The sequence below is a fragment of the Clupea harengus genome, chromosome 7 (assembly GCF_900700415.2).
Source record: "Clupea harengus chromosome 7, Ch_v2.0.2, whole genome shotgun sequence".
NCBI lineage: Eukaryota > Metazoa > Chordata > Actinopteri > Clupeiformes > Clupeidae > Clupea > Clupea harengus.
Genome location: NC_045158.1, coordinates 30,892,497 through 30,907,496, shown reverse-complemented (window position 1 = coordinate 30,907,496; position 15,000 = coordinate 30,892,497). Strand labels below are relative to the sequence as shown.

Genomic DNA, 15,000 nt, shown 5'->3' with positions numbered 1-15,000 from the left:
GTGCGGTGCGCTAGGCAAGATGCACTTGTGTTATTACTAGGCGCTCTGTTAGATACTGGGAGTATTGACGAGTAGCTTGATATCACTTGGACTTGATGTGGATGATGTGCATTCCATTTTACGTCTTTGAATTATTGAACTTATGGCTCCATTACATGCCAAATCTGCCGTTAAGTCCATGGGTGTCGTTTGCTTGGGGTGGGAGGTTTGCACTGTTGCTGCCTCCTTCTGCTCAAGTTGTTTATATTGTTGTTCAGGTTTGTGCTTCATTCTGCTGACGTTGTTTGTGTTGTTGTTTGTATTGTTGTTTGTTCAGGTTTGCGAAGCTGCTGCTGCGTCTGCCGGCGCTGCGCTCCATCGGACTCAAGTGTCTGGAGCACCTGTTCTTCTTCAAGCTCATCGGGGACACGCCCATCGACACCTTCCTCATGGAGATGCTGGAGACGCCGCACCGGATGACGTAACGCCACACCGGATGACGGAACAGACCCTCACGCTTGCTCTGAGGAATATCACCGCGCCACCATTCTCAGAAAACCACTGTGCTCTCTCTTTCTCTCTCTCTTCTTCGCTCTGTTTCTCTTTGGTTCACTCTCTGTCTTTTTGTCCTCTAAGAACAGAACTCAATCTCACGGAGTACAGCCACCGGTCCTACTGGGATTTATTTTGTGTGTAAAGAGACACTAGAGCAACAACACATGTTCCTTCCCTCGTCTGTGTCAGAGAGGAGACAGGAGTCACGCATGAAGAAGCCTGATAAAGTGCAGAAGCAGAATCTCTCGGCTCAGCTCCTCTCCGCTGTACACCTGAGCGGAGATCAGTCCCTCTCCTCTCCGCTGTACACCTGACCGAGATCAGTCCCTCTCCTCTCCGCTGTACACCTGACCGAGATCAGTCCCTCTCCTCTCCGCTGTACACCTGAGCGGAGATCACCTGACCGGGGATCAGTCCCTCTCCTCTCCGCTGTACACCTGACCGGGGGTCAGTCCCTCTCCTCTCCACTGTACACCTGACTGGGGATCAGTCCCTCTCCTCTCCGCTGTACACCTGAGCGGAGATCACCTGACCGGGGATCAGTCCCTCTCTGAGCTCTACCTCTCACCACTGCAGTGCTGCTTTCAGAGCAGCCCAATGGAGTCAGGGATTTCCTCACCAAACAGTATTTCTTCCCGTCTCTCTCTCTCTCTCTCCCTCCCTCCCTCCCTCCGTCACGCGTGGGCTGTGGATGTGTTCACATGATTAGAAGATTTCAGTTCTTCTGCACCTCAGTCAGCACCCCTCCTCATGGTGCTGTCAGATTTCCTCAGCGCTCGCATCAAACAGCAGACAAGATTCTCTTCCGTGAGAGACAAGATTCTCTTCCGTGAGAGAGCTGGCCTGCGTACGGTGCTAATGGCGTGCCGTTTCCAGACGCAGACACAGACGTGTGAATTCCTTTACCTACCTCTGGGAATAGAGTAGGTGAAGAGAGGAGAATAACCCTTCCTCCTCTTCCTCGTTCTTGGCACTTAGCTCTTTTGTCAAGTAGTGATGATGACACATTCAGCAGGCAGAGACCGTGGGGTTTGTTAAGGTGTGGCAAGCTTAGCGTCTGCCACGGGTCATTGACTCGCCTGTTTGGGGCAGAAAAGTTATGAAAAGCATAGGGGCGCCAATCATTTTTTTAATGATTAATTAACAGCATATAAATATTTTCAGACATCAAACTCACATTTTATTTTTCTCTTTGTTGGTTTCGTCGACTGCTGCATTTGTTCATACTGAGCATTTCCAAAGATGGTGTGTTAGTGCTTTGAGCCGGGTTGGCCCTGGACTCCCCGCAGCCGGTGGTGAAACAGTACACACACACACACACACACACACACACACGCGGGAGCCCGGGACTCACCTCAGGGACGCTGTGGACATACAGAGAGCTTACATGGCCCCCTGGTGGACCGAAGAGCGCACTGCAACCACATCACGGCTGACAAACGGACTGAAGCCATCAGAAATAGCTGAACGAGCTTACATGCACTCTTATGTGTGTGTGTGTAGTCCTGGAAACACACAACCGTTCTCTGACCTCAGGTTTAAATCTCATGCAGTAGTATTTTGGGCCAGATGCTTAATATATGGACTCGTTAAGTACAAAGCAATAATTCATTTTCATATATGGACTTGTGATTTTGGAGTTATAAATTATGTACATACCAAGTATTGCATACTGAGCCGTTCGTAATCAAACAGTATTTCCCAGGGAGTTCCGAGTCTTTAGCATTCCACTTCTAATTTCAAACAAACAGCAGCGTCACCATGGCGACTCAGACATCCCATCCACTGCCCAGTAGCTAAGGGTCAGGGGTCCCCATCTGAAGCTGGGATTGGCTCTCTAATAAAACATGCTCGACCAATCAACCGCTGACTCTCAGATATGTGCATTTCATGCAGTGTAAGCAACATTCTGTGTTGTTTTGTAAACAGTACTAGAAAACAAAAACAAGAACTAGAAGAACATGTCCACACAGGGAACCCTGGGGAGCTCAGGCTTCATACAGTAAGGTGATGATCTGTAGACCTTCTGTCTCCACTGCCCGTGCTATAAGCTGCAGTGTGTACTATTCTATAAGCTGCAGTCTGTACTATTCTATAAGCTGCAGTCTGTACTATACTATAAGCTGCAGTCTGTACTGTACTATAAGCTGCAGTCTGTACTATACTATAAGCTGCAGTCTGTACTATACTATAAGCTGCAGTCTGTACTATACTATAAGCTGCAGTCTGTACTATTAGACTATGGAACACTGTCTCCTCTTCATGTCTTCCTCTTGTTTCAAGTATTCCTTTGTATTTGTTTATTGCTTACCTAAACAAATCAGAACATCTGAAATAGACAATGAAGAGCATAAAACGCACAGGAATATTAGCAAATGTCCCGTTCAAAACTGCATAGGTCCACTACGCTGCATACTCATGAAGAAGATTTGAATTTGAAAATGATTTTGTGCAAAAATTGCAGAAAGCCTCAATAATAGATGTCACACCAGCTGATGAGGTTTCTCAGGCCTTTCCACATGCCGACACACACACATCTCACCTCGTGATCCAGCTTGGGTGACCAGCACATTCAACAGACTGGGTCAGAATGTCAGTCACAGCCGGCTGGAATAGTCGTGGAGGTTAGCGACACAGGTGACGCAGGTTAATGACACCGGAATTTAGACACAGGTGACGGGTAAGCAAACGGCAAACAACGCAGTGCAGCAAACAGCAAACACTCTTCTGAATCAGCATACACTCTTCTGAATCAGCAAACAGCAAACACTCTTCTGAATCAGCAAACACTCTTCTGAATCAGCAAACAGCAAACACTCTTCTGAATCAGCAAACACTCTTCTGAATCAGCAAACACTCTTCTGAATCAGCATACAGCAAACACTCTTCTGAATCAGCAAACACTCTTCTGAATCAGCAAACAGCAAACACTCTTCTGAATCAGCAAACAGCAAACACTCTTCTGAATCAGCAAACAGCAAACACTCTTCTGAATCAGCATACACTCTTCTGAATCAGCATACACTCTTCTGAATCAGCATACAGCAAACACTCTTCTGAATCAGCATACAGCAAACACTCTTCTGAATCAGCATACACTCTTCTGAATCAGCATCCAGCAAACACTCTTCTGAATCAGCATACACTCTTCTGAATCAGCATACAGCAAACACTCTTCTGAATCAGCATACAGCAAACACTCTTCTGAATCAGCAAACAGCAAACACACTTCTGAATCAGCATACAGCAAACACTCTTCTGAATCAGCAAGCAGCAAACACTCTTCTGAATCAGCAAACACTCTTCTGAATCAGCATACAGCAAACACTCTTCTGAATCAGCAAACAGCAAACACTCTTCTGAATCAGCAAACAGCAAACACTCTTCTGAATCTCACCATTCGATGTCCACAGACCTAAGAGACCCCATAAACACACTTCGTAACTGAATCATTAAAGTCGATTAAAAAGAAAGAATATATTTTTGTACAAATGTAATTTTATCCCTCTGTTTCCTATGTAGTTATTTCCTTCATCCTATGGAATGTTGTGTAATTTGTGTAAATGCTGAGTTCCCGAACGAAATTAAATAAAAAAAATGGGAGAGATGTCATGAGTATGTGATCCTCTGTGATGTCATCAGTAAGCGCTCCTCTGTGATGTCATGAGTAAGCGCTAACAGACTCTTGTACTCCTGTTATATTGAGGGTTTGGAATTTATGCCTAAAAAAATGGAGGGAGGATTCCTTTTTTTGTACTTTAGTGAAATTAGTGGATTGTGTGTCACTCTAAACTGTTTGTTGTTGTGGCGACAATTAAAAATTCAAATTTTGGACTTGCTATTCCTTTGCAACTCACTTTGAGTTCACTTACGAACACCCATTCAGAATCCTATTTTAGATTTGAACTGAACTGTTCATACATTGGAAATCTTTCCAGATCTTTCAAGTGAACAAAACAATATTCCAGTCTAATTCTTTATTCACACACACATGCATACATACAAATATACGTATATACATACATACACATACATATATAATAATATATATATATATATATATTTTATGATTATTACATTCACAATAATAAGATATGATATTATGTCGTCCAAGACTTACCGGTCTGGTAAAGTGTAGGCTACAAGTGTAGTTGCAAGTTTGCAACACGATCGTAATTGAAACAAAAATACTCTAATTTAATGCAATCAAATGTTTGTCAACTTGTTCTGCTCGGGAACTATAGACGTAAAAAGAAGCAACAGTTTTGCAGCCACCGGCTGTTACAGTTGGGCCTAAAATGATGATTTAGGCCCCGTGCAGACGAAGTCTAGTTTGCCTGAACCCGGAGAGAAACATCTCCGGATAGCCCTATCGTGCACACGAACCCACTGTATCCGCACTCCTTCGAATCGGGGGTCCAAAGTGAGTAAACTCGAATCTGGCCGCGGGTTGGTGTTCGTACGCACGCCCTATCCGCAAACCCTTTCTAATCTGATGATGTCATACACACATTTATTTACATAAATTACCATTACAGTGTTACAACTCGCACTTTTCAAGCGTTTTGGGATTTAAAGGACCACAGAAATGCCTGGTTCACTAGTCGTGTTGAAGCCATATTTCTCGAATAACCCAATACTCTAAATTAGGTAAATTAGCCCAGAATCATGCATTTTTGTTGGGAGCATAAATTAGATTTTACATGATCCTACCTGTCAGTATTACGATAAACACAGCCTGATTAGAAATGCACCTCATTTCATAAGTTACCTACGGGGTTAGTATAGTGCTTTAAAACTAGTCGAAATATAACCAGCGGATACAGAACAGCAGTGAGAAACCTCGTTCCACGAAACTGTAAGAGACGTAATAGCAACAGATGACAAATCCAGGAATTTTAGCTAATTATTAGCACCCCCCGCCTCTGGTGTCCGGGGATCTGTGTTATTGCAATACAGTGCGGAACTGTGCACATTTAAAACTACATAGCGAGCAACACATTAAAAATCTATAAACTGTGCATACTTTGCCAAGTTTATGTCCGCGTATGATGCCTAAATATCAAATCCTGTACACAGCAGCCTCTAATTTCACCCTTCGAGCCACAGACATGTGCCTAGCATAAACCAACTGCTGTAAATTAACTAAATTAGCACCAGACATGTGTCTAGCATAAACCAACTGCTGTACGTTAGTTAACTTGCTTTGCAGTCTTCTCGAGTGACCAATCAAACACACAAAACTTAATGATAGTAAACTCTTACCTTTATATGGTCCACTGAAAGTTATCCCCGTACCACAGTTCAGTCCACTGCTCTTTCGGTCATGAGACCTACTGTAGGCTGTGCTAGACATGATGAACTAGATAGCTAGAGAATAGACTGGCCAGATGTGCAAGTGGAATTAACGTTACACCAAATCCTACTTAAAAATTAAAAAAATCCAGCCAGCCACACTGTCTTTTATTTGGACTTCGCAAACCGGACCAAAATGGCAGTGGTAGCAATACTTAGAAACGCTGTTGGAGTTACTTACGCCGGGAAGATCTGACATTCGACATTAGAAAAGCATGTGTAACCCTCGTTAGTTTCACTTGCTAGAAGTGGATGAACCCTAACTCTATTCACATTAGAATTGTACTGGGTATTGTGAGACACTCCCTAAGCCCTCCCCTCTAAGGGAGAACGATACATTTTCCCTTCCTTTCTAGTGACAGATATTGTAGAGTTTAGTTGATAATAGTGTCTACCCAGAGTCTCTACACATGCATTTTAGATTGAAGGTTAACATAATACACTGGAACAAAGGTGATAGCATCTCATTGCGGTCATCAATGAAGAGCTACAATGTAACAGTAACGTGTTCTCCCCAGACTGCGTCACCCACTCACGGTCTTTGCTCTATTCCCATCGCTGGTAAGAGCGCCCCTCATGCCCTTGACGATGGCATGACGCTGTAAATCAACTCACCTTTTAATTTGGGGCGCTCCCTAAAACAATTACGTACACTTTATAGGTGTTAAACCCACAACAGGTTTGTTTTAATTTTATAGTGTTCAGTGAATTAACTCTTTTCACGACAATTAAGCAATCATAAATTTCCCTATAAATATCCCTATAATTCCAAAATCCTAAATAAACCAATCCAATAGTATAGCAATTACCAATGAAAGACACAATCTCCTCTTATTTAGTAAAAACAGAAATGTTTACTTATGTAAAGCATTAAACTAACCGTAGGTCACCTTGACCGTTATTCAAAAGCTAGGTAGCCTTGAGCTCTAGCAGCTAAGGCTACTATGCGGCTAAAATTAGCCCAACGTTCCAGGATACAGACAACTTTGTATAGTACTACCAATGGCAAATAAAATATTCAAAAGGCATGTAACACATATATACACAAATACAAACAGTCACATATAACAGTCAAACAGTAACAACATAACCTTTCATTACCCCCCAACGTTGCAGGACTGTACGAAGCTTGTGGGACCACAAACAAACGGCCACTTCCTTGAGAGCAAACAAAAAAGGGATGAACCGTTACCTAAAGGCATTGGGAAAACGGAAGGGAAGGACAATGGAGAGTCCGGTGTATGAAGAGCCCAGTTCGTGGCAACCTGTTAGCTCGTGTCAATCCTCCTGTCTCGGCACCTCAGCAGCTTTTCCACGTCCCGTGTGTACTCAGGACGTTGTTGGTGACAGCCTCTGTGCTCGGGCACACAAGCTTCAATTGCGCTCAGGCTAGCCGTCACGAAGCAGGCTATTCGCTTTACTTTAAACACACTTAAACTGCCCAATAACACCGTCACTGACGTCTTGGTCGTCTGTCCGATAACCTAAGTCAGTAAGAATCTCACCCTATAGCCTAGGTGTAGATGATATCAGTGTGTAAATTGTATGTTACAGTACAGTGTGTAAATCGTCAATAATGAGCTCAAACTAGCCGTCTGCTCTCCTCGTGTCTCTCTCCTTCTCTCCCGTCTTAACCCTCCAGCTCCCGTTACCACAGAATAAGTTCAAGGGTCAAATTGTCATACAACCAATTACATTACATGAACGAAATATTCAAATGAAAATACAGTACAATACAATACAAAAACGAAATACATTTTAGAATAGCTGATTGAAAACATTTTTTAAACATTTGAAAATATTTTTACATGAAGAAAAAGAAAATATAGCACAGGGCTACACTGTCTTCATGCAGTATGGATTTATTCGTTTAGTGAGTGGGCGATCTGCCGATGCGGGGGGGATTCGGCTCCCTATTTCCGACGCCCTTGTGTATGGCAGGCACACAGGTCATGGAATCCTGCAACACCAATGAAACAGACTGCATATTGTTACTTTACTGAGCAAAGGACGTGCAGCGTGCCCTGAGAAAATGTAGCTCTAGGGAAGAGTTAAAGACCTCTGCCACCTCACCGGGCTCAGTTGTATTCGATTATGTTAGCCTTACCTTGCTGTCATGGAAAAAGGGCAATTGCCAGAGACTTGGCCAGGCTGGCCGATCTCGTTGAAAATGAAAATGTATCCAATCATACCTTAGCAACCGCTACTGAGAGAAGAAGGTCCGACAACTTTGAGGTCTGAGCAGCATGGTGAAACAGTGTGCCTACGGGACTTGTAGATCTGACACAAGGTACCCTGCGAGATTAGAGGGACACGTCGTTTTTTTCTCGCATTTCCAAAGCCCAAAACACAGGAAAGGTGCCAGCTGTGGATTAAACAGTGTGGGAGACCCCACTCCCAACTCAATATATCTCAAAATACACATATGTCTGCTCCAAAATAAATTAAGCTGCTTGCAGTTAGCTAGCTATCTATCTGGCGAACTGCGCTATCGCTAGGTATGATGATGACTAACTATCTAGTTGAGAACATCCCCAAACAGTTATGGTTCATGGCAACTAGTATTATTACCACCAGAAGTACATAACTAGTCTCTCCAACAAATGTGTTAATGTTAAAATCAAAATGTTAATGTTACCGTCAAAATGCTAATGTTACAGTCTGTAAAATTGCGCATTGAGCTATCCTAGCTAGCGATAGCAAACGCCAGCTAGTTGCCAGGAGCTTGACATACTGTATCAATGTTGAACAAAACGTCCCAAAATGAACTTATGAACTTTTTTTATTTTTTTATCCCAAGGTATGCATAAGGCACAACCTGAGAGCAATAACCTGGCGATCTGATACAAAGCCATAGCATTACATCAGGATCATCATTTTACAAGCAAGTTATCGCTATAGTGACTGTGAAATACTTTCAGCAACACGCACACACATCCCTTGAACAATAACGTCACTAGCAGCTATCATGCTCCACACTGCTACGTTACTGTACTGTTCTCTAGATTGTCACCAACCTAGATAGCTAGATAGATACCTCTCCACAGTCTCTCGCCCTAGACTGAATAAATAACAATAATAAAGAATCTTTATAGGTTATTAGCTAGGTTGAAATATTATATGCAGATCTTACGGAAAAATGCGGAAGTGCTTGCACTAGCTAGCTAGATTGAATCTAAGGCTCTGGATTGATTGCAAAATGTCTGAACGTCAGTTTCCACGCCTACTGGCCTCCTCTCATTATCATATTGGGAACAATGAATAAATGAATGAATGAATGAATAAATAAATGCACGAATGAATGAATGAATGAATGAATAAATAAATGAATGAATAAATAAATGAATACAGAAATAAATACATACATAAATGTAAATTATAAGTAACTATTGATTGACAATTGTGCGTTAATTAATACATGTATTCATTTATTTCTGTCTAAATGCATGGAAGTGGACATTTATTTATTCATTCATTCATTTATAAATATGGCAGGTTTGGTCCTCCATAATGGCGCCGCAACATCTGTGGATCATTATAATGTCGTGGAATATAGAGTGTGAATTGCAGCAAGTCACTGATCATTTTATGATGACTAATGATCCTGTAGCTTGAAAAAAGGAGTAGATATACAAAGTTGTTGTAGATTAGGACGTAAGCAAATAAAAGCTGATTTTTATTTATTCGTTGTTTATTCAAACAGTTTGCCTAGCCTACTACAGGTGGGCCAAGGGAGCAAGAGTGCCCAGTGGCCTACATCTCAAGGCGATTGAAGAAAGATTTCACATTAAACATTTTTTTTTCAGAAAGCAAGGATAAGTGAAAACAAAATGGATAATTTCCAAACAATAACAAATGCAAGAACCTTTGGCCTGCGATAATTAGATAGTTCCGTGTCGATTATTTTTCTTAGACTACAGTAAACGGCTACGTCCCTGATGTCACGGCTTCGTAATAAGCTATCGTGCCCATAAAGCTGTTTACCTAGCAGGTGAATTGCATTTTGGGACATGAAGTCTTCTTCGTGTTTAACCAGCCCACCCACAGCAGTCGATCGTGGGGCACAACGGGGCTGCCCAATGCTTAAATGATCTTGTAGCTATTGTGTCTTCACAACTATCACCCACACAACATCCTCCTTACACATGACGCTGTTTTTCATTAGTTACGGTGGTGTCCAGGGATGAAAGCTAGAGACACGAGAGTATTCCAAAAATGTAGAGTTGGCGTACGGGCACGCGAACCAATTATTTGCAACAATGACCATGATACCGTGCGACATCTGCGCATGGGCATGGGGCTATTCAACTACAGTCGACCCAACCATCTATTATGCTTCTTCGCTGCAATAAAAGCTACCTGAAAGACTGCAAGCAAAACGCTACCGGAACCACTTCGGGGGAAAGTAATAAAGTAAAACGTATATATTTCTGATTTGTGCTTTTGGTTTCAATTTTAGGTGTTCCATCTTTGAGGGTTAGACGTACACTTAACGTTAGCTAACACAGCAAGCTGCACTAAGAATATAGCCGCACACTGAGTCGGTCTGATGCTCGGTGCTTTGCAACAATGTAACAAAAGCGTACTTTCATCCCCTAGATGCAAATGTTCTGAGTTTAAATGAAGCAGAAATGTTCACGTAGACAATGTATCGCTTTATTGTGGTCGCAAATGTATTCTACCACCATGGTTTTCAAATTAGCCCGCTAAGTAGCTAGCTGGTCGGCGTGCACACAATGGCTCTCGTTTGAGAGCGATATGGAGAGGCTTGCTGACTCCAAGACCGCGTTAGCTAGTTAGCTCGCTAACATTAGCAAGCATTGCTAGCTAGCTAGCCAACTAGCTAATGAGATCGACTGCATTCCAGACTGGAGGTCCTATCTGTTCACTGCCCGCCATCTTTTAAAGAAGTAAATTCCCGAATGAAGTAGCTGTATGTCTGTTGCATTCATTTAATCGGAATGTTTTACGTGGGTCTCATCTTTGGAAATCGTGTCGGTAGCTAGTGGGTTAGCTAGCGTTACATGCAAACGAGTTGGTGCAACTCTGAACAAGTAGCTAGCAATGTATTACATTCACGTGGCTAGACGTAGCGTAAAAACTTGAGTTGTGCTAAACCAGCTAGTCAGCTCTTCTGAAAACATGTTACTATTCTTTTGATGTAACAGCTAACTTCACTGGGGGTAACCAGCAGCTTCTCGAAAGTTAGGTTCTGCAAGCTGTTGCATTCGTGCACCTTGGGATGTATACAAGCCAATTTCTTCCGCAGACAGGAAGGAAGGTGCTGGAGACAAATCTGTTCAGCGCTTTAATGAGTTAATTGTCAAAACTTCCAGCTGGTCATGTCTAACACTCGAGTGTGTATACATTTGGTTACAGTGTGATGTCTGTACTGTTATTGTAAATGATTGCATAGGTTGAGATGAATGATATAAATGGGCATTTCCCCTGGCATGCAGTCTGTGGCCGTGTGTGTACATATAGCACAGTAAATGGGCCTGCTGGGAAATCATGTAGGATCAGTTTGTTGTAGAAATGTTGTAGAACAGGGGTGTGTGTGCTCTGTTGTCCTCTTAACTGAACTGGGTTTTTGTGTGTGTGTCTGTGTGTGTGTACGTGTGTGTGTGTGTGTGTGTGGTAGAGTGCGGACGACACCCGTCTCTGAGATGGGATGCGTGCATGCAGAGGGTCCTAAGGAGCAGCACGGCCGCCGCTGATCACTGACCCTGAACCCTTCAGACGACGTCGCTCCCGCCGCCGCCTCAGGACCGGTCCCGCCTGGCTGTCCTGTCCCCGGCCAACATGTCGGGCGAGGCCCCCGCCGCCCAAACGCCTCCCCCGATAACCAACCCCCCCCCGCCCCCGCCGATCACCAACCCCCCGCCCCCCGAGGTCTCCAACCCCGCCAAGCCCGGACGCAAGACCAACCAGCTGCAGTACATGCAGAACGTGGTGGTAAAGACTCTGTGGAGACACCAGTTCGCCTGGCCATTCTACCTGCCGGTGGACGCAATCAAACTCAACCTGCCTGTGAGTAGAATATGCATACTCTGCATGCCACCCTGGGGATAGTTACTGTGAAGCGACTCTGGGGTTTGTTACTGTGCGCTGCATGCGACCCTGAGGATAGTTACTGTGCGATGCATGGGGATGGTTACTGTAAAGCATGCGACCCTGGGGATGGTTACTGTGAAGCGACTCTGGGGTTTGTTACTGTGCGCTGCATGCGACCCTCATGATAGTTACTGTGCGATGCATGGGGATGGTTACTGTAAAGCATGCGACCCTGGGGATGGTTACTGTGCGGTGCATGCCATGCAGACATGCAGGTGACATGCAGGTGACATGCAGGTGACGTGCTGTGGGTCAGGAGAGACGTTCTGACGTGCTCTGTTGTGTTCCTTCCTTCTCCCCCTTGACTGCAGGACTACAGCAAGGTGATCAGGAACCCCATGGACATGGGCTCCATCAAGAAGAGACTGGAGAGTAATTACTACTGGACCGCGGGCGAGTGCATGCAAGACTTCAACACCATGTTCACCAACTGTTACATTTATAACAAGGTAACACTTCAAGGTGCAATCTCCACTATCTGGTACAGGTCCCAGGTGCCTAGTACTCAGACTGCATTTATGCACACACACACACACACACACACACACACTTATACACACACACACACACACACACACACACACACACTTATACACACACACACACACACACTTATATACACACACACACACTTATATACACACACACACTTATACACACACACACACACACACTTATACACACACACACACACTTATATACACACACACACACACACTTATACACACACACACACATACACACACCTATACACACACACACACTGCATCTCAGTGGTGGAATGTGTTTCCACCTGTAGATTGTCTCAGCACAATGGGATGATGGGGGCCACTGGTGAAGACTATGCCGGTGTTGTAAAGTCACTGTGGATAAAAGCATCTGCTAAGGGAGTGTACTGTACGTAAATGTTGCGTTTGTTGACAGGGTAAAAGGGGTTATGTTGTTACTTCAAGCTGTCTCTTGTCCTGTTGTCCCCGGCAACAGCCTACGGATGACATTGTGCTGATGGCCCAGGCCTTGGAGAAGATCTTCCTTCAGAAGGTGGCCGCCATGCCCCAGGAGGAGGTGGAGCTGCTGCCCCCCCCACCCAAGGGCAAGGGCCGCAAGCCTGGAGCCCCCCCCAGCTCAGGTGAGCACACACCCCCCCACACCCCCACCCAAGGGCAAGGGCCGCAAGCCTGGAGCCCCCCCCAGCTCAGGTGAGCACACACCCCCCCCCACCCAAGGGCAAGGGCCGCAAGCCTGGAGCCCCCCCCAGCTCAGGTGACTACATGGCGCTCATGTTTGTGTACCAGGCGATGTCAGTCCCTGGTGTCTTTATCGGGACGGACTGTATCTGTACATACTTAGAGACCATGTATGAATCCGTTTGAAATATCCGTCTGTATATATTTATCATCTCTGAGTATCTCTCTCTATGTACCTAAATGGAGGTTGTATATGTGTATATGTATGATGATGAAGATCAACTTCTCTAAAGGCTCCGTTGTTCTAAATGGAGGTTGTATATGTGTCAATGTATGATGATGAAGATAGACTTCTCTAAAGGCTGCGTTGTTCTAAATGGAGGTTGTATATGTATGATGATGAAGATAGACTTCTCTAAAGGCTGCGTTGTTCTAAATGGAGGTTGTATATGTATGATGATGAAGATAGACTTCTCTAAAGGCTGCGTTGTTCTAAATGGAGGTTGTATATGTGTCAATGTATGATGATGAAGATGGACTTCTCTAAAGGCTCCGTTGTTTTTGCAGACACCCCGGCAGTGGGCGTGTCCTCCGCTTCGCCCTCCTCGTCCTCCGCTTCGCCCACACAGATATCTCAGACTCCGGTCATCGCCGCCACGCCCGTAGCAACCATCACCTCGAACATCCAGGCCACGCCCACACCCACGCCCACGCCCACGCCCACACCCACGCCCCCGCCACCGCCAGCACCAGCGCCAGCCTCTGTGATGCCAGTCGCCCCCTCCGCGCAGCCCGTCGTCAAGGTGAGTCTTAGAGGCTGGCGCCAATCAGAGATGGAGGAGGAGGAGGAGGAGGAGGAGGAAGGCGACAGTCAGCCAGACCAATCAGAGATGGAGGAGGAAGGCGACAGTCAGCCAGTCAACCAATCAGAGCTGGGGGGAGGAGACAGGAAGATGGAAAAGACCGTAAGCTTTTTGCCAATTGGGAGTTGGATGTTTTCCCTCATTACACACTGTTGTGAGGCCCTTGAGGAAGGCATTTAACTCTCTTCAGCAGAGCACAGCAAATGTTGACCTATTTTAGAAAGATTTCAAGTAGGATTCTACTGCTTCTAGTGACGGCATGCGTTTTTGGATTTGTATGTTTTGAGTGCCAATATTGCCGTGGAGCCGGTTGATTAGTGTTTTTTTTTTCAATTCTCTCTGCAGAAGATGATCTTTAAAAAGATACAACAAAAATAAGACATGTATAAGTGTACACACCCAAAACAAAACAATCCTGTGCGATCTTAGTGGATCCAGCAGGATCTTTAGTGTTGTGCATTCTAGTAGTAGTGATGGTTGGTGGCGTTTGTGTTTGCGTTCCCCTTCTGTAGAAGAAAGGTGTGAAGAGGAAAGCAGACACCACCACGCCCACCACCTGCGCCATCACGGCGGCCAGCCGGAGCGAGTCGCCCACGGGCACCCCCGACTCCAAGCTGGGCAAGGTGATTTCCCGGCGCGAGAGCACGGGCCGCCCCATCAAGCCGCCCCGCAAGGACCTGGAGGACGGCGACCCGCTGCAGCACGCCAGCAAGAAGAGCAAGCTCACGGAGCAGCTCAAGTACTGCGACGGCATCCTCAAGGAGCTGCTGTCCAAGAAGCACGCCGCCTACGCCTGGCCCTTCTACAAGCCCGTGGACGCCCAGGCGCTGGAGCTGCACGACTACCACGACATCATCAAGCAACCCATGGACCTCAGCAGCGTCAAAGTACACATGGCGCGCACACACACACACACACACACACTTATACACACACACACACACACT

General features: G+C 45.1%; 2 protein-coding genes across 8 annotated transcripts in view; both read left to right on the top strand.

Annotated features, from left to right (window-relative positions):
- rxrab (retinoid x receptor, alpha b) overlaps window positions 1-4,366 on the top strand; it is a 64,771-nt gene extending 60,405 nt beyond the window's left edge. For both annotated transcript variants that reach the window (XM_031571151.2, XM_042708357.1), the window contains one exon: window positions 317-4,366. In XM_031571151.2, the coding sequence (XP_031427011.2) occupies window positions 317-464 (148 nt within the window). In that variant the 3' untranslated portion in view covers window positions 465-4,366. The remainder of the gene's footprint in view (window positions 1-316) is intronic.
- A 5,417-nt stretch (window positions 4,367-9,783) lies between these two features.
- Window positions 9,784-15,000, top strand: part of LOC105912053 (bromodomain-containing protein 3-like) — a 10,327-nt gene continuing 5,110 nt past the window's right edge. For 4 of the 6 annotated variants that reach the window (XM_031571147.2, XM_031571146.2, XM_031571145.2 and 1 more), the window contains exons 1-6: window positions 9,784-10,302; window positions 11,531-11,919; window positions 12,315-12,452; window positions 12,988-13,132; window positions 13,758-13,993; window positions 14,566-14,940. In XM_031571147.2, coding sequence (XP_031427007.1) covers window positions 11,692-11,919; window positions 12,315-12,452; window positions 12,988-13,132; window positions 13,758-13,993; window positions 14,566-14,940 — 1,122 coding nt within the window. In that variant the 5' untranslated portion in view covers window positions 9,784-10,302; window positions 11,531-11,691. Of the gene's footprint in view, window positions 10,310-11,530; window positions 11,920-12,314; window positions 12,453-12,987; window positions 13,133-13,757; window positions 13,994-14,565; window positions 14,941-15,000 lie in introns of all 6 variants that reach the window. The other 2 variants (XM_031571144.2, XM_031571143.2) reach the window with 2 other exon arrangements.